General features: G+C 33.0%; 1 protein-coding gene across 1 annotated transcript in view; it reads right to left on the reverse strand.

Moving 5' to 3' along the window:
* Window positions 1-18,746, reverse strand: part of MRPL13 (mitochondrial ribosomal protein L13) — a 49,973-nt gene that overhangs the window by 16,661 nt on the left and 14,566 nt on the right. Inside the window, exons 4-6 of the mRNA XM_003903115.4 lie at window positions 12,961-13,021; window positions 7,358-7,444; window positions 1,805-1,926 (exon numbers count right to left, since the gene is read on the reverse strand). Coding sequence (XP_003903164.1) covers window positions 1,805-1,926; window positions 7,358-7,444; window positions 12,961-13,021 — 270 coding nt within the window. The remainder of the gene's footprint in view (window positions 1-1,804; window positions 1,927-7,357; window positions 7,445-12,960; window positions 13,022-18,746) is intronic.

Raw genomic sequence — 18,746 nt, forward strand, 5'->3', positions numbered from 1 at the left:
TTATAGGAAGGTAACCTGTCAAAACTTCAAGGACAACTTAAAATATTTTTAGTATATAACTTACCAAAGCTGAATATTTTCAAACTATATCAACTTAAGTACATTTACAATAAAATTCTACACTAGCAAGCATGTTAAAATGGTATAGAATTTGCAATAGCAAAAAAATTCTCCTATTAAAAACTTAGCACTTCAAGTGTGCTAAGTTGCTCACTTATTCCTTCCAGCAATTCTCAGAAGTATGGACTGGCTCTAATTTACAACTGAAGAAACTGAGTTGAGATGAAGAAACTAAGGCTCAAAATGACAGATGATTTACTTAAGGTTATAGAGTCAGCTGCTATAGAGGCAAGATTTGAACCTTTGTTTGGATTTTTCTAAAACTTCGTTAAGGTATTCATGACAATTTCACAATTAATTTTTAGGGAAAGAGCTCATGTCTTCATTCTTTCAAAAACACTCACTGAGTACCCATTATGTGCCAAGTACTATTTCTAAATGTTTCTAAGTATTTCTATGATGTAAACGCTGAACCAGACAATGTCCCTGCCCCCTTGAAGCTGACACGCCAATGCAAGAAGGGGCATTCCAGCAGAGTAAGGAGCATGACACAGCAGCTAGTCACTCAGGCTTGAATCCCTAAACTACCATTTACAACTATGTGATATTAGTCAAGTTACTTTATCTCTCTGTGCCCACATTTTCTCATTTAAAAAATAAGAATAAAAATTGTACTGACTCACTAGATCGCTCTGAGGATTAGTAGATTAATACATATAAAGCACATAATAAATGCTTTATTAGTGCTTGCTATTTTTATTATTGCCATGAGTGTAGGGAGACAAATAATAAACACACATTTATAAATAAAAGTACTGTAGACAGTGATAAATGCTGTGAAAAAAATGAAAAGTGGTCTTTGCTTCATATTTTCTAGAGATTCTTTCCTGAAGTCACTTACAAAAGCTGATAAAAAAAATCTGTCTTAATTAATTTGTTCAAAAAATACTGGCTGAGTGTCTACTTAATTTGTCTAGCACCATGCTCAGTGCTAAGTAAGACAAACATGTAGCTCCCTCATGAAGTCTAGCAAGAAAGACAGACAGTAAACAGATAATCACACAAATATATAATTAAATTAGAGTAAATCAGCAAATGGAAGTGTACGATGAGAAACCATAGTGAGAGCCTAACCAGGTTCAAAGATTACAGGAAGGACTGCCTGAGAAAGTTACACTTAAATGCTTCATCATCTGGAAAGCCCTGGCAAAAAAGCCTAGAAACAACTAGATGGGAGTAAGAATGTTACATCTTAGCAGCTTTATGGCCTTAGGTAGAGGAAACCGTACAGAGGAGAGCAAAAAGTGTTTTTTTTTTGTTTTGTTTTTCTTTTTGAACCAAGACAGCAAGTATCCAAAATTAATGACTTTTCATTAGATAATAGTTTAGCTTATGAAACAATGTGGAAATCTGAGAATCCTTACATTTCAGATTAATAACAATTCATGTATCATTCCTAAAGACTACCATCAGTCCAAGGAAGGTCAACCCAAACAAAATATTTGATAATTATAGGAACCTATGAACATCCTTGCACTTACCTAGCAAGGTCTTAATGCTTAAAAATTTTTGGTTCTAATATCTACATCTAGAGTTTATTTGTAGGTAGTAGCTGCTGAGTTCCCAAGGGAGCAGAAATATGAGTTCACTTTTCCCGTCCTCAAGGATCTTATTTAATCATATGGTTGAGGAAACAGAGGATATCAAAAGAGAAAAAAAAGACAAGAAGAAGGGAAACACTTACGGAGTCCACACTCTTGGGAAGGCATCTATTTCTTCTTGTGTGTACTCATCTAGACGTTTAGGTATTTTTCGTGGTTGAGGAAGCTCCTCCACCAAATTCTTAAGAATATCTTCTGGAATATCCTACATTAAAAAAAATAGACTTCATTTTCTTAAAATATCTTTCTTAGCAATAAATTACTAATACTTAGTGTTAAAAAAAGCAAAAGAATGTTCACAGAATAAGGAAAACATAAAATCTTTAAAATAAAAACCTTATAAAAATTCCCCAAAAGTATATTAGATTAATACGAGTAATCCCATTACAATAAGACACCTATTTTTTAAAATGTACTGTTTATTTCCCTCTTTTCAACTGCAAAAAGACGCTGCCATGGCTCATTCTCATGCTTTCTCTTCTGACGAGTCTAAGTAATGGGTCTACTGGGTCTAGTGCCACTACCTTTCAATCAGTGCTCCAACTGTGGCCAGAAAAAAATTTGAAAATGAAAATCTTTGAGTCATTTATTAATCTAAGAAACATTTATTGAACTTCTAAGAACCAAACATTGGGCTAGGTGCTGGCCATATAAAGGAAAATAAAAAGATCACGCCTTCTTAAGGCTTATAATTTTTAAAAAGTCAACTCTCAGCTTGAAATTTTTCAGGATAAAGTTTTAACTCCTTTGCTAAACTTGCTTAGCTAGACAGTGTCCTTACCACTAGTCCTTTTACCACTAGATCTTTTCAACGTCACTTCTCCACACACACATCCACGGTTTCTGACTAATCAACCTCCTCACCTTTCATGTGTTGCTCTAGACTCAAATCGTGATATCTTTATTAATTGTATTCCCCTGACCAGGACCACTTTCCCCCTATTATGTATCCAACGTTCAGAAAAACGAAGAGAAGAGTTGGAAGATTGACCTGCCAACAGTAGACAGAATGAACTGCAGTGGAGAAAAGCTGGAAACAAGAACAATTAAGTGGCTGTTTCGGTAATCAAGGTAAGATTTTTTTAAAGTTTGAATTTAGATACTTAAAAGCACACTAAAGTGTAAAGCACATATCTAAGACGTTTTAAAAGAAGCAAGCATTGGAATTAGACAGACTAAGGAGGAATAAAAAAATGAAGAGTGTGGGTAACCAAAAGAATGAACATCTATATTGTACTCATGACACAGAAATAAGGCAGCTGGGAGAATGCACTATATTGTGAGATTGGATGATAAATTAATTTTGGGAACTCTATTTAAATAATGATATCAATATGGAGGTGTCTTATAGGCATTCTTATAAGGGGAGTAGATATAATTCCCTCTTCTCTTTATAGTATGCGCACAGGAATTTTCGATAAAAGGATTATCACACTGTAAATTACAGCTCTCTGCAGAGAGCACTATTACAAGTGGGAATCCAATATCTGGCCAAGGACATGGCATCAAATAAGGCATCGTTTTGACCAATTCTTAAGACATGTTGTCTTAAGACATATTGTCTTAAGAATCAAGATAAAATTTTATAATAATTTTAGGATCACAGAGCTCTACTGTCCTGTAAGCTTGTCCTAAAACCCAATATAGCAAAATATTTATAATATTTTAAGCGATTTAAATGAATTTTAAAAATTGTGGTTTGGATAGGCTGGGTCACTATCAACATATACAAAACACAATAGACACTATTGATAATGTGCTTCTTCACTGAAAAGCATTTAACAATATTTAACATCCTTTCCCCTATTGTTATCACTTCCTCAGTATATTCAAATCTGCACAATAATTACAGAGTCAGGGCAAGCAGAGGATGCCTGGACATAGAAAAGATTGTTGGTGACACTTATTTTTTACTTATTGAAGGAGCCTACCTGTCAGATATTTCCAAAGATGTATAAATATTTCATACTTCTTTGGAAAGCCAGTATAAAATTCCCTAGATCAGCTGTAAAGACAATTTCAAAAAGCTGCTAAGTGCTCACTCAGCATAGAGCACGTGGAACATAGTGGGTTCCTAGCAAATGTTTGCTGCATGGAATAGAATTTTGAATAGAATGAGCCAAATTTATTTACTATTAGAGGATTTTGCTGAATGGTTAAAATCAATGCAAAACGAAGAATCAAAGTTTTTGATTAGGCATTACACATGAAACCAGGAAGAGGGAGAAGTATCTCCTTTAATGTGTATAGAGAGAAGGTAACCCATGAATGCTAACTGAAGGTTGTTTATGGGGATTTAAGAGTTCTCTTCACAGAGAGGTGGTTAACCTAAGGGGAAATGAGGAAAAGAACAAGTGCAACAAACAGAAACAGGGGTCAAGTGATCACTTTTTTTGCAACTTTTTACTTTAGAAAAATTTAAATTTACAGAAAAGTTGTGACAATATAATGAACATTAATCTAATCTTTACCTAAGTTCCCCAACTGTTAACAGGACATGTTTGCTTTCTCTTTTGGTCTGTCTATACACAAACGCTTTTTGGATGAACCATTTTAGAGTAATTTGCAAATATTTCAAACTAAATATTTCAGCATGTATCTCCTAAAGATAGTCTCCTACACAACCACATTAAATTTAATGTTCAGGAAAATTAACATCAACGAAATACTTTTTATCTAATATACGTACATATTCAAATTTCCCAAATAGGTCTCATATTGTCAAATGTAACTTTTCCCAATTCAGGATCAGGTCAAGAATCACATGCTGCATTTAGTTACTATATTATGTTGTTTACTCTGTAGTCTAGTCTCCTTTAATCGTAAGTTTCCTTGCCTTTTCTTTAATATTTTCAAGAGTCCAGGCCAGTTATGTTGCAGAATTTCCTTTTATTTGGATTTATACTATTGTTTTTCCATGATTACACTCAGGTTAAGCATTACTGACAAGAGGCTATGTAGTTTATGTTGAGTGTTCAGTGCTTCACAGCAGGAGGCACCTGATGTCAGTTTCTCCCACAGTGACCAAAGATTTGATCTCTTGGTTATGGTGGTGTCCACCAGACTTTATTAATGTAAAAGCAATGGGAAGATTCCCATCACAAATAATTGAAAAGATTCCCTTTACAAATAATGAATACTCCGTAGTGTGTTACTTGGAAACTAAAACTATGCTGCTCCACAATAACCTTTTACCCAGTAGCCACAGAATATGCTGGTGATGGTGGCTTTTCTAGTTCAGTATTCCTTCTACATTTTTTATATGATATTCTTCTATAGAGGGCTTTTCTATCCTCAGAAAGAAGGGACATTATAATAAATTAAAAATAATTTTTGGATGGTCATTGTAGCCATATAGATTTTTGTTTTCTTATTCAAGGTAATCCCTTATTATTACCATGTGTTTTGAGGCTCACACAGTTCCGTATTTGGTCAGTGGGAAAGTGGGCACCACCTAAAGCTGGCTCCATGTTCTCTTGATATTGCTCCATGAGTTTTTGAGTACTGCCTTATTTTCTGTTACTTTTTATTAGGTCACTATTATAAATCATGCAGAAATACGAGTCTTGTGCATGTGTATACCCCATAACAATTTAGTTCGTTCTTTGCTCCAGATCGTGAATCAATCAGTTCTCCAAGAACTAAGTTCCTTTTGGTAGGGAATAGCATGTGGAAAACAAGATTTGGGAACTAATTGTGCTCACCTCTACTGGTGCTGTCATTTTATTTTTCTAATATATAAAATTTTAACATGATTAACATAAAAAATAAATTTAAAAGACAGTCTCTGAAAAAAATCTCATTCTTTCCCTATTCCTTTGTACCCATAGTCTAGTAGTTGCCAACTTTCTCTTCTGGTGCTTCTTTACGCAAAAAGTAGTGCACATAAAGATATGTTTGTGTGTATGTAAACACACATACATATATACGCATACAAATGTAGTATGCCATCTACATTCTTTTTTACCTTGTTTTCACTTAACAATATATCCTGGAAAGCACAACTACCAAGTCACAAAAATATGTGTCATTCTTTTTTTAAAAAATTGCACAATACTCGACAATTTACTTCCTATGAATAAGCATTAGTTTTTTTATTGTATGATTATGAGTACAGTGAAAATAATCATGTGCATGTGTATCTTCAAGGTGTATTTTTATAAATGAGATTGCTGGATCAAGGATCAATCTCCTGATGTATGTATTTTCGTTAAATGTTACCTAATTAATTCCCAGGATTCCAGATGAGATGCACCATGTTGTGCTACCACCAACAATGTATGAGTGTGCCTGTTTCCCCCATGGGCTTGATAAAATGTACTGTCAAGCTTCTGAATACTTATCAATTCGCTTTTGGGAACTAGGTTCATTTATATTCTGAAATGAAGTAATTTCCTATTTAACTGAACTACCATGAATACTTAAAATATCTACACTCAAACTTACTTTGTAAATGAAATATTATTTTTGTGTCTTTTAGAAATTATGGTTTCTAAAGAAAGTGACAATACAATCAGAAATAGGAATTCTTAAATTCTTGCAATTTCATCATGAAGTGATCCTTGGATGATGATACTGCTCCCATACATGCTACCTTAGAGGTAAAGTGAATAGTGGGAAATTATTCTACTTGTTCATTTATAGCAAAGACAATAAATTAATCATTTTGATAAATATGAGCAACTTACTCATTATTAATAACTATTCAGGTATTGTTTAAGCTAACAATAACAGCACATGCATAGCTTGAACAATCATTGTAACTTGATATTCTGGAATAAATTTTTATATTATTCCTTCAGGAGGAAAAAGAAGGACAATTATAATCATGGTAATGATAGCAATTAGCACTTATCATGCCAGGCTCTTTTCTAAGCAATCTACAAGTGTATTTTATTTAATCCTTACAACAATCTTGTAAAATAGATACCATTATTATGTCAACTTCACAGAGCAGAAAACAGAGTAAGTAATGAGCCCATGTCCATGCAGTCAGTAAATAATGGGGCACAGATTCAAAGCCAGGCACTCTGATTTGATACTGCACTCAATTATTTTATTATAGAAGCTTTAGTATTTCATTGCATTATATTAAGGAGAAAAGTTAAGTACTTAAAACAATATAATACTAATAAATAAAAATGTTTATACTTTTTCCAAGTAATTTTTAGCTGACTCAACTATGAGTATGAACAAGGATTCTAAAGTTAAATCATGGAAACTAATAGCAACCAAAGTTAAGCTATTAATCCATGATTCACAGAAGTTTTGCTACTGGTCACATAAAAAGTAAACTAAATTAAAACTTTTTCACAGTGAATGAAATTATCAACAAGTACCTCAGTTTAACAGGGGTTCAGATCATAGCTCCTTGTTCAAAAGCAAGCAGTGATTAAAATTGTTTAAAAAAATTTAGACACTTTTAATTTTTAGTCCAATGATGGTTCATTTTACATTTTAAAATATTAATAAAAGTAATTATCATTTTTTATACATACATATTCACTTAAAAAATACAAAAATATTTCAGAAGTTGACATAACATTTTTGAAAATAAGTGTTGGCATTTATTTAAAAAGAAAAACATTTAACTGAAAATTTTGGAAAAGCCTTATTACCAATGACCACTGACTTACCTCATCTGGAAAAAGATGCAACCTTTCCATCATTGTTCTTCTGTGAAGGTTTTTAGGCAGCATGCCATAAATAGCTAGTTTTACAATCTGAAAAATAGATATACATAGGACACAATAAGAAAATTGTGACTTGCGATTGTAAGAAAGTAAACATAATTAGAGATGATGATGAAAATGAGGGGTTTACATCATTCTCAGCAAACTATCGCAAGAACAGAAAACCAAACACTGCATGTTCTCACTCATAGGTGGGAACTGAACAATGAGATCACTTGGACACAGGAAGGGGAACATTACACACCGGGGCCTATTGTGGGGTGGGTGGGGGGGAGGGATAGCATTAGGAGATATACCTAATGTAAATGACGAGTTAATGGGTGCAGCACACCAACATGGCACATATATATATATACACACACACATATATATATACACACACATATATATATAAAACAAATCTGCACGTTGTGCACATGTAACCTAGAACATAAAGTATAATAATAATAATAAAAAGAAAGAAAATGAGGGGTTTAGATTCAACACGAATACAGGAAAGAAACAGACCTAAGTGGATATGTGGAAGCAACAGAAAAGAAACTTTTATTACTTTGTACATTACTATTTTCTTTTGGCTCCATTTATTGTTTATTTAGAAAAAGAAAAAAAAGATTAAAAATAACCTGTATATGTGCCAATTTTAGATAGAATAATTGATTTTTATCATCTGCACTCAGTTTTCAATATAATTTGATGTGTGTTACAGCTAAACCCACTAAAACAGTATATGTTAGAACAGGGTTACTTTGTAAGAGGCCTTCCTATTACTTTTATTCTCTCATCAAATCAGACTGCAAAGTCTCGTTACATGCAAAAGCTAATGGGATACCATATGCATTTTCCATCTATTTTCTATTTTCTGTTGGCGTTAAAACTTTATGTTTTTGAGAGGTCATTTAAGTATATATAAATATACATGTAAACATATTTATATAAACATATATATATTTATGTTGTTAAAATTAAAAGCAATTAAAAATTTAGTTCCTTAGTCACAAAAGCCACACATTTCAAGTGGTCAGTTGACATGTGGCTAGTGGCTACCACATTTGACAGTGCAGACACAGAACATTTCCATCACAGCAAAAATTTCTACCAGACAGCACTGATTTAGTTATTAGCGTTTAAATTTTTCAATGTTTTAAAAGTTGTAAATTGAAACTGACAATGTTAAGACTATCTTTTCTGGATAAGCAAGTAATTATATCCTCTGAATATCATCGTAAAGGCAATTTTATTGTATTAGTAGTGTTACATGGCATTTGATTCTCCTATTTCTAAAAAATTTAGTTGTATTTATTTGAATTACTAAGTTGGCATTTTAAAAATTTGCCCTATTAGAAAATGCAAACTCCACACTCAAATTTTAAAAAGTTAGAAAATGTGAAAAGATTATAAGCTAACAGGGAGGAAAAACGACATACAAATGTACGTAAACAAAGAAATACACGTGAAACAACACATACATGCAAAAAAGTAATTCTAGCTGTATAGACATTAAGTAAAAGTTTTAAGAAATTCAGAAAGTAAAAAAGAACAAGATAAAGTTAGTAAATATTGAAGACCTTCCTCATATAATCTATATCCCAGGGCATGTGCCATTTGTGTCACAGAAGTAACTTATTATTTATAGGAAGGGGGAAAATCAAATAGAGGAACCATGTTAGAAGAAAACATAAGGACATAGAGCCTCTTAAAGTTGCTAAAACATATGACAGAGAGAAAAAGAACATAAGAAAAGGGCTAAATTGATATATTTATTTGAAATTAGAATAATCTACACCATTATGAAAAATTTTAAATATTCAACAAACTATTACCTATTTAACTATTAAATATTATCATATTTCACAAATTTCAATTCTGTACTAATAATCAGAAAGCTGCATTGTGAAACAAATTCTCTGATAGGCCACACACAGTAAGAACTGATAAGCAAATTATGTCTACTGGCAGAGGCCTACTATTCCAGAAAACACTTAGCATTTGAATTAAAAGTAAATAATAAATCTCTTCCTTGACAAGACATTCTTCTTCAAAACATAGTAAAAATTAAGACTTAAAAAATTAAAATCCTTTAATGAGGTAATAATCCAAATGGATTTAACTCTGAAATATTTCCTAAGCCTTCCTCAAACATTTTACAATCCATTTCAATTATTACTCATAAACAATAATTTGAAACAATTTCTACAAATGTTACCTAATACTAAATTTTTAACATGAACGTTATACTATACTGCCTCCTAGTGTACAGTTAAGATAAAACAGAAACTTTCATTTTAACATTTCAAATATTTATAAAGTATTAAAAATATAATTTATTGTAACAGCTGTGATATATATTATCAGGAGCCCTTATAACTTTTAATACTATTAGATACAAAGCATATTGATATTCAAAGTATAATACTTTGACCTGTAAGGCTTAAAAACACACTAGTTAAAAAAAAAATTAAATATTTCCTAAGAAGCAAACTGTGAGCATGCTTTTATAAAACAGATATAAACAATACTAAATAAATAGTAAATCATGAAACTTCTAAATGGTATGTCAGGCCTTATTATAATAAAATATCCTTCCCCCCAACCTTACCAAGAAAATTTTAGGCAGTACTATACCAAACAAATGGTTGTATCCTGACAATAGATATTTATTTTTATTATTTAAGGGAAACAAAAAAATGATATTTTTAGGTCTAACATTTTGCTAATTTATTAATGTATTGCAGTAAAAAGACAAAATAGTCTCTAATAGGAAAAAAATGCTATCTAACCTATGAGTAAAGTTGAAAGGTTAGTTCTATCAATAGTTAAAGGAAAAATAAATCTTAAAACAGGAGACTTTGCCTTTAGCAATATTGGTGACTAATGTATGAATTAGAACCTCTCCCAGTATAATACACAAAGTAATAAACCTTAGTGAAGTTAATTAATATTGTTTATAAAAAAATCTTTTAAAGTATGAAAACTGACCTCACAAGGCTTTGAGGCCCCAAATTCATCCTCTCTTGTGGGGATGAAGATCCTGTAAGTCTAAAGTTTAGCTCAAAAAAATCTCAGGTTGTTATAGCCCCATGTAGCTGCCATAAGCTAAGTGAATCCTTTTTGAGGAAAGCCATTTTTAACACAGGTCTTAAAGAATTCCCAGAGATGAAGTTTCAAGGTACATGAGCCTACCAAGTAAGTATACTGAGCAGATATTACAAATTGTGGACCTACAAGGCCACAAATATGAGAATCAGATATAAATGCTAAGAATTATGTTTAATATGCATAAAGAAATATAAGAGTGGACCAAAACACGATAAAGAAACAGAAGACTATTGAAACTGATCAAGAAATTTGAAAAAGAACCAAATAATAAAACTTCAAGAAACGGAAAAAAGGTAATTGCAATTAGGACCTCAGAAAAAGGTTAATCAGATTAGACACAGGTGAAAAGATACAGAACTGGAACACAGATCTGAAGAAATTACTGAGAATGCCCCACAGAGACAGTGAGACATGAAGTATGAAAGAGAGGTGCTGAATCATGTACAATAAAATGCAACTGTTTCCTCTTATTATAACCAGATTTCCAAAGGGAAGAAACAGAGAATAAAGAGACCCAATATTAGAAGATTTAAGAGCTAACACATTTCCAGAACCGAAGACACCAGTCCTCAAACGAAATAAGTAAGACTGTAGTAGGAAGATATGAAAACCAAAGACAATGAAAAGGTCTTAAAGGTATCCAGAAAAAAAAGACAAGAGTACACATAAAGAAATAATTAAATCGACATCTGATTTATAAAAGCAATAATACAAGCTAAATTCCAATTGAATAATAGCTTCAAAAAGCTGAGAGAAAAAATAATGGAATAATGGTTATCTTAGAATTCCATTTATAGCAAAACTATCTTTCAAGAATGAAAGCAAAAATAAAGAAAACAGTTTCAGACCAAAAAGGTGAGTTCAGTATTAAGAGAATGTGGCTAGAAGAATGCCAGTAAGAGGTACTTCAAGGAAAAGGAAACTGATACTAGAAGGCAGGCTGAGTTACAAGAAGAGATTGTAATAAAAGAAAATTTAAAAAAATCAGTAACAGAATAAAACAATAACAAGAATGTTCAATCGGAAGAGTTTTTTAAAATCCTGAACAAAGAAAGCATGTAGATTGGGAGGGAGAGTGGTAGTTAAAAATCTTCTAAGGGCTTTCATTGATTTGGAAGGAAGGTAAAAATACTGATGATCCTTAGATCTATAATAAATCAATTCAACCAATCCAAAAGAAGGCAAGAAAGAAGAGAAAATCTAGCTACATGATGTTTACAATAAAAACATCTATAACAGAATAACTCAGTAAAGTTTAAACAATGAAATATATGAGGCAAACACTAATCAAAAGTCAGCTAATGGAGCTATCTTAACATCAGAACAAACAGACGCATTATTGGAGATGAAGAGGATCAGTACATATTGACCCTGATCAATTGTTTAGAAAGATTACAATTCCAATCTTAAATTCATCTAACACTAAACCTTCAAAATATATAAGGCAAAAATTGACAGGAAAAAAACATAAGAAAAATAAATAAAACATAAACAAGCAGAGTGCCTACAGTCCTAGCTGTTTGGGAGGCCAAAATAGGAAGATTGCTTGAGCTCAGGAATTTGAGTCCAGCCTGGGCAACATAGCAAGACCCTGTCTTTAAAAACATAAACTAAAAATAGAATAAAGTCTGAGTGTGGTGGCTCTCGCCTTTAATTCTAGCACTTGGGAGGCCGAGGTGGGAGGATGGCTTGAGCCCATGAGTTTGAGACAAGCTTGGGCAACATACGAAAACCTGGTCTCCACAAAAAATAAAAAGTTTTAGCAGGGTGTGGTGGTGCGTACCTGTAGTCCCAGCTATTTGAGAGGCTGAGGTGGGAAGATCCCTTGAGCCCAGGAGTTTGAGGCTGCAGTGAGCTATCATTGTGCCACTGTGCTCTAGCCTGGGTGACAGAGTGAGGCCCTGCCTCCAGAAAAATAAATAAATAAAGAAATAATAAAATAAAATGAAAGTAGTTATGTTTTTAAGAACTTTACTATTTTTTCCAGAATAAAATGGACAGGTCTGTAAGAAGAAATTAATAAATCTACAATTGGGATGTTAATAAATAAAAATAAACTCAGATAATATTCGAGTTAACAACAAAAGTCAGAATATAAGAACACACTTAGCATGTCTGAAAATATATGTACACACATGCATACATATATCTCTCTCCTTTCCAAGGCATTTCAGCAAACTCATCATATACTAGGTGATTATGCAGGTATCAAAATTTAAAAAGAAAAACATCAGAATTCTTCGACTAAATGCAAAACGTAATACATAGCAATTAGAAAATACATAGAGTTGAATAATAAAAATAATACTTATCAAAACTTGTGTGATACAGCTAAAGTGAAGAATTTATATCCTTGAATGCTGACTATATTAAAAGAGAAGGGAGACTGACAAAACAGTGTCTGAATTGGTCTTTCCAAAGATGATTAATAAAAAATACAAGGAACTTACTGCCACTGGATCCCTCAGGTGAAGCTGAGCAGCTGTTACTTGTCTAAATCCACCTGGGTAGCTGTTAAAAGGAGCAAAGACATTAAAACTGGGCATAGGCTGATACCGTATTCTTAAACTGATTATTCTTTTATAAGAAAACTATTTTAATAAATTGTTTCTGGAAACTATGCTGTTCATTAGCGTTTTCAAAATTAAGTAGTAATCTACGCTCTTTGAAATGCTATTCTCTTAAATGGTCAACTACCATTACATCATAAAAAGTTCTACTTCTTGGGAAAATTTATTGGCATAAGTATATTTCTATATGAATTGTAACTTATTAATTCACTCACTCATTACGGGGCAGTTTATTACTACTTGATTTAACATAGAAATAGAAACAAGCCAGAATATTTCATGTTCCTTACCAAATTAGATAAACTGTATAAACTATGGGTTAGGTCTGGGGAAAATGTTGGTAGTCCACTTGGTTCTGAAGTCAAGTTCATACTTTAGACAGCCAGTAATCATGTTTCCTCTTAGCAGTTTGTAAAGGTCTCTAAGTGCTACATATTGGCTCTAAGTAATATAATATTTCATTGTGCTCAGATCAATTATTCTTTATAAAATGAAAAAAGTGGCAATTACAAAATATACATTGAATAGTATTGAAGGCAGCTTAGCTTCCAGATACCCCAGATGCAGGGATGGAATCTAGGTTTTGTCAATGACCCCCAGTGTAATATCAGGCACCTCATTTTACCTCTCTGCTTATAATTTTACTCATATGAATAAATATTATCTACCTCACAAGATTTCTGGGTCAAATGAAAAAATATTTCTGAAAGGGACTGGGAAATTTAAAACAAAAACAATACATATATAGATGTAAGGTTCTATTATCCTAAATAGATAAATAAAGTCCAAATGATTTTAAGAAAGGGGGAAGAAATTGGAAAGTCAGTGTGGAATCTGCAAAAAACCTCAAGATTACCTAAATGTGATTCTTTCCATATGTTCCCTTCAATAAAATTTGAAAATATTTTAAAGGTGATTTAAGAAAACACGTTTTAGGAATGAAACTTATCAAAGTTAGAAGTTTGCTGAGAAAGATAGTTTTAAAATTGATACTCTCTTTTTTCCATGGAATCTCAGTTTTAGAAAAAGAAATGCCTGTCTAGACTTCTATTCCTGCATTCTTTCTCTCCATGGAAAAAAATGTTTTGCAATTTCTATGCTAAAAGATGATCTTTCTAGTTTGAAAACTGAGATGGCAAATTCTAAAACATACCATTTACAATATATTTGAGAAGTTTGGACTTTATTCTGAAGTATTTGGAAAGCTAATGTAAAATTTTGAGTGGAGGATGACTTGAATAATGCAACACTCAATCGATTTTTACTAGTAAGAAAATAACTACACTCTTTCCTCCAGTATGGGATGGAGTAAGAGAACATTTGTTTTAAATGCTAGCCAAGGGCTTTTCATTGAAATTAATTCAGTAAACACTGAATGTGTATCATGCTGGGACTGGGGACACAGATAAATATGACAAAATCCTGTTCTATTTAAAATTGAAAAATTCTATTGATACAACTAGTAGTAAGTTGTATCTCTAACTCATGCCAATGTATTTTAGACGACTAAAGACTTAGATGTGAAAGTTCAAGGTGCACGCACACCCAATTCAACCCAACTCCTAAAAAATTCGAAGTAAATGTTTACGAAAATCTGAACAAGAAAGAATTTCTGAGACTGAAAACAGAAGAAATTACAAAGGAAAAGGCATCCAATAATAAAAAATTAAATAACTATACAGTAAATAACATAAAAATTTTGTTAAAAGTAAAAAATAAAATAGTGGATTAATAATTTTAATAGATAAAATGTTCACAGAAAATGATAAAGTAACACTGAAACTTCATTATTATGCAAATGTAAATATTCAGCTGCATATCAAAAGACAACAGCCTTATTTTTAAAGATAATACTGTGTCTGCACAGATTTGGGATAACAAACATTTGTATGCTCTTCTATGGCTTAGTAAACTCATGATTGAAAATACCTATCAAAAGACCTATAAATGACCATTCCTTTGATCTTGAAATATATTTCACTTCCAGAGATTTTAAATAATCCTACATATATGAAAAAAATCATTGGACAAAGACATCACAGGATACAAAATCAATGTGCAAAAGTCACTAGCAAAAAACCACTAACATTCCTAGACACTAACAAGAGTCAAGCGCAGAGTCAAATCAGGAATGTATTCCTGTTCACAGCTGCCACAAAAAGAATAAAATACTTAGGAATACAGCTAATTAGGGAGGTGAAAGATTTCTACAAGGAGAACTAAAAACTACTGTCCAAAGAAACCGGAGATGAAGGCTGGGTACAGTGGCTCATGCCTGTAATCCCAGTACTGTGGGAGGCTGAGGTGTGAGAACTGCTTGAGCCCACAAGTTCAAGAAATGCCTGGACAACGCAGTGAGCCCCCATCTCAAGAGAAAAAAACTTCTTTAAAGTTAATAATAAAAAGAAATCAGAGATGACAGAAACAAATGGAAAAACATTCCATGCTCATGGATAGGAAGAATCAATATTGTTAAAATGGCCATACTGCCCAAAGTTTATAGATTCAATGCTATTCCTATTAAATTACCACTGAGATTATTCACAGAACTAGAAAACAAATTTCAAAATTCATATGAAACCAAAGAAGAGCCCGAATAGCCAAGGCAATCCTAAACAAAAAGAACAAAGCTGGAGGCATCATGCTACCCAGCTTCAAACTATACTACAGGGCTGTAGTAACCAAAACAGCATGGTACTGGTTAAAAAAAAAAAAAAAAAAAGATACATAGACCAGTGGATCAAAACAGATAATCCAGAAATAAGACCACACACCTACAACTATTTGATCTTCGACAAACCTGGCCAAGAAAGCAATGGAGAAAGGATTCCCTGTTCAATAAATGGTGCTGGGAGAACTGGCTAGCCATATGCGGAAGATTGAAATTGTACCCCTTCCTTATACCACATACAAAAATAACTCAGGATGGATTCCAGACTTAAATGTAAAACCCAAAACTATAAAAACCCTGGAAGACAACCTAGGCAATACCATTAAGAACAAAGGCATGGGCAAAGATTTCATGACAAAGATGCAAACTGCAATTGCAACAAAAGCATAAATCGACAGACGGGATGTAATTAAACTAAAGAGCTTCTGCACAACAAAAGAAACAGAATAAACAGACACCTACAGAATGAGAGAAAATTTTTGCAAACTATGCATCTGATAAAGGTCTAGTATCCAGCATCGTAAGGAACTTAAATTTACAAGAAGAAATAACAAACCCCATTAAAAAGTGGGCAAAGGACAGAAACATACACTTTTCAAAAGAAGACATACATGTGGCCAACAATCGTGGAAAAAAGCTCAAAATCATTGATCATTAGAGAAACGCAAATCAAAACCACAATGAGATGCCATCTCACACCAGTGAGAATGGCTATTATTAAAAAGTCAAAAAATAACAGATGCTGGCAAGGCTGTAGAGAAAAAGGAATGCTTTTACGTTGTTGGTGGGAGTTTTACACTATTGGTGGGAGTGTTCAACCACTGTGGAAAACAGTGTGGCAATTCCTCAAAGTCCTAAAGACAGAAATACCATTTGACCCAGCAATCCCATTACTAGGTACACACCCTAAGGAATATAAATTGTTCTGTTATGAAGACACATCCACATGTGTGTTCACTGCAGCACTATTCATTATAGTAAAGACATGGAATTAACCTACATGCCCATCAAAGGTAGACTGGATAAAGAAAATGTAGTACATATATACCATGAAATACTACATAGCCATAAAAAAAGAACAAGATCATGTCCTTTGCAGCAACATGGATGCAGCTGGAGGCCATTATTCTAAGCAAACTAACACAAGAACAGAAAACCAAATACTGCATATTCTCACTTATAAGTGGGCGCTCAATGATGAGAATACAATAACACATAGAGGGGAACAACACACACTGGGGCCTACTGGAAGGTGGATGCTGGGAGTAGAGAGAAGAAAATAACTAATGGGTACTAGGCTTAATACCTGGGTGATGAAATAACCTGTACAACAAATCCCCATGACACAAGTTTACCTATGTAACAAACTTCACATGTAACTGAACTTAAAAGTAAAAAAAAAAAAACCAAGAATTGAAAAAAAAGATGTTTATCAGCCCTGTATAAAAGCCAAAATTTTCATTTCAAAAAACAGAACAATGATCAAGTATCATAAATCATTTTGTGCACTACTACTTAGTAACCAAAAATAATACTTAAAAAAGGTTCTTTGAGAATTTTCTATTAAGTGAAAAAGGATATAAACTTGTATATACAGTTATCCCTCTCCATCTGTTGAGGACTAGTTCCAGGACCTCCTGAGGATACCAAACTCCAGGGATGTTCATATCCCTGATATAAAATGGTGTAGTAATTGCATATAACCTACACATATCCTCTTGTATACTTTATATCATCTCTAGATTACTTATAATACCCAATATAATGTAAATGCTATGTAAATAGCTGTTATGCTGTATTGTTTAGGGAATAATGACAAGAAAAATGTTTGTACATGTTCAGTATTGATGCAATTAAAAAAAAAATTACAGGCCGGGTGCAGTGGCTCACGCCTGTAATCACAGCACTTTGGGAGGCCAAGGCAGGCGGATCACCTGACGTCAGGAGTTCGAGACCAGTCTAGCCAACATGGAGAAACCCTGTCCCTACTAAAAATACAAAAATTAGCTGGGCATGGTGGTGCACACCTGTAGTCCCAGTTACTCAGGAGGCTGAGGCAGCAGAATTGCTTGAACCTGGGAGGCGGAGGTTGCAGTGAGCCAAGATCATACCACTGCACTCCAGCCTGGGTGACAGAGCAAGACTCCATCTCAAGAAACAAAACAAAACAAAAATTTTACATTTCCACAATGTGGAATCCATAGATATGGAGGGCTGATTGTATATTAAAATGTTAACTCATGGGATCAGGAGTGAATTTTACTTGCCTCTTTAAACTTCTCTATATTTTCTAAAATTAGTATATCCTAAAAATTTTACAACTAGCAAGCTAAATTTTGAATATGTAATTGTAATATAGTGTTATGAGCATAATAAAGTAGTATGTCCAAAGTGTAAGTGAACAGTCAACAGAAACAAAAAACAATCAACTCTTTGAGTGATGAGGAAATAGAAAAGGTATCCCAGAAAATGTGACATCTGAGCCAATTTTTAATGGCTAAATAGGAGAAGTCCTCACTGTCAGGGAACAACACGTGCAAAGGCAGAAAGGAATGAAATAGCAATATGTTGTCTAAGAAGAACTACGAAGCAGCAGTGGGAACTGGTTTCCAATGACTTGTAAAGGAGTTTGAATTTTCATCTATCAGTGAGAAAGCACTACTGACAGGGACATACCAGCTGACGTACACATTATGGTAGCTGTTCACTACTGGCTATGCTGTTATTTTCCTTCATTTGCTGTAATACTACATATTATTGCTATAGTAATTTCCATAGTATTTTGTGTCAATACTTCCCTTTATGCTTTTATCACATTATGTTATTCTGACTTTTAATATTTCTTTCCCAATTACCTCTCAATTTTGTAGAACTTGGTTTATACACAGAGATTTGCCAATAGCTGACATTACTAAAGATGGATGTAAATTCAGTTTTGTTAACTTATATAAAGATTTCATGAAAGTATTTTAAGGGGAGGAATGGGAAAAGGCTG

This window comes from Papio anubis, chromosome 8 (assembly GCF_008728515.1).
Source record: "Papio anubis isolate 15944 chromosome 8, Panubis1.0, whole genome shotgun sequence".
Classification (NCBI taxonomy): Eukaryota; Metazoa; Chordata; class Mammalia; order Primates; family Cercopithecidae; genus Papio; species Papio anubis.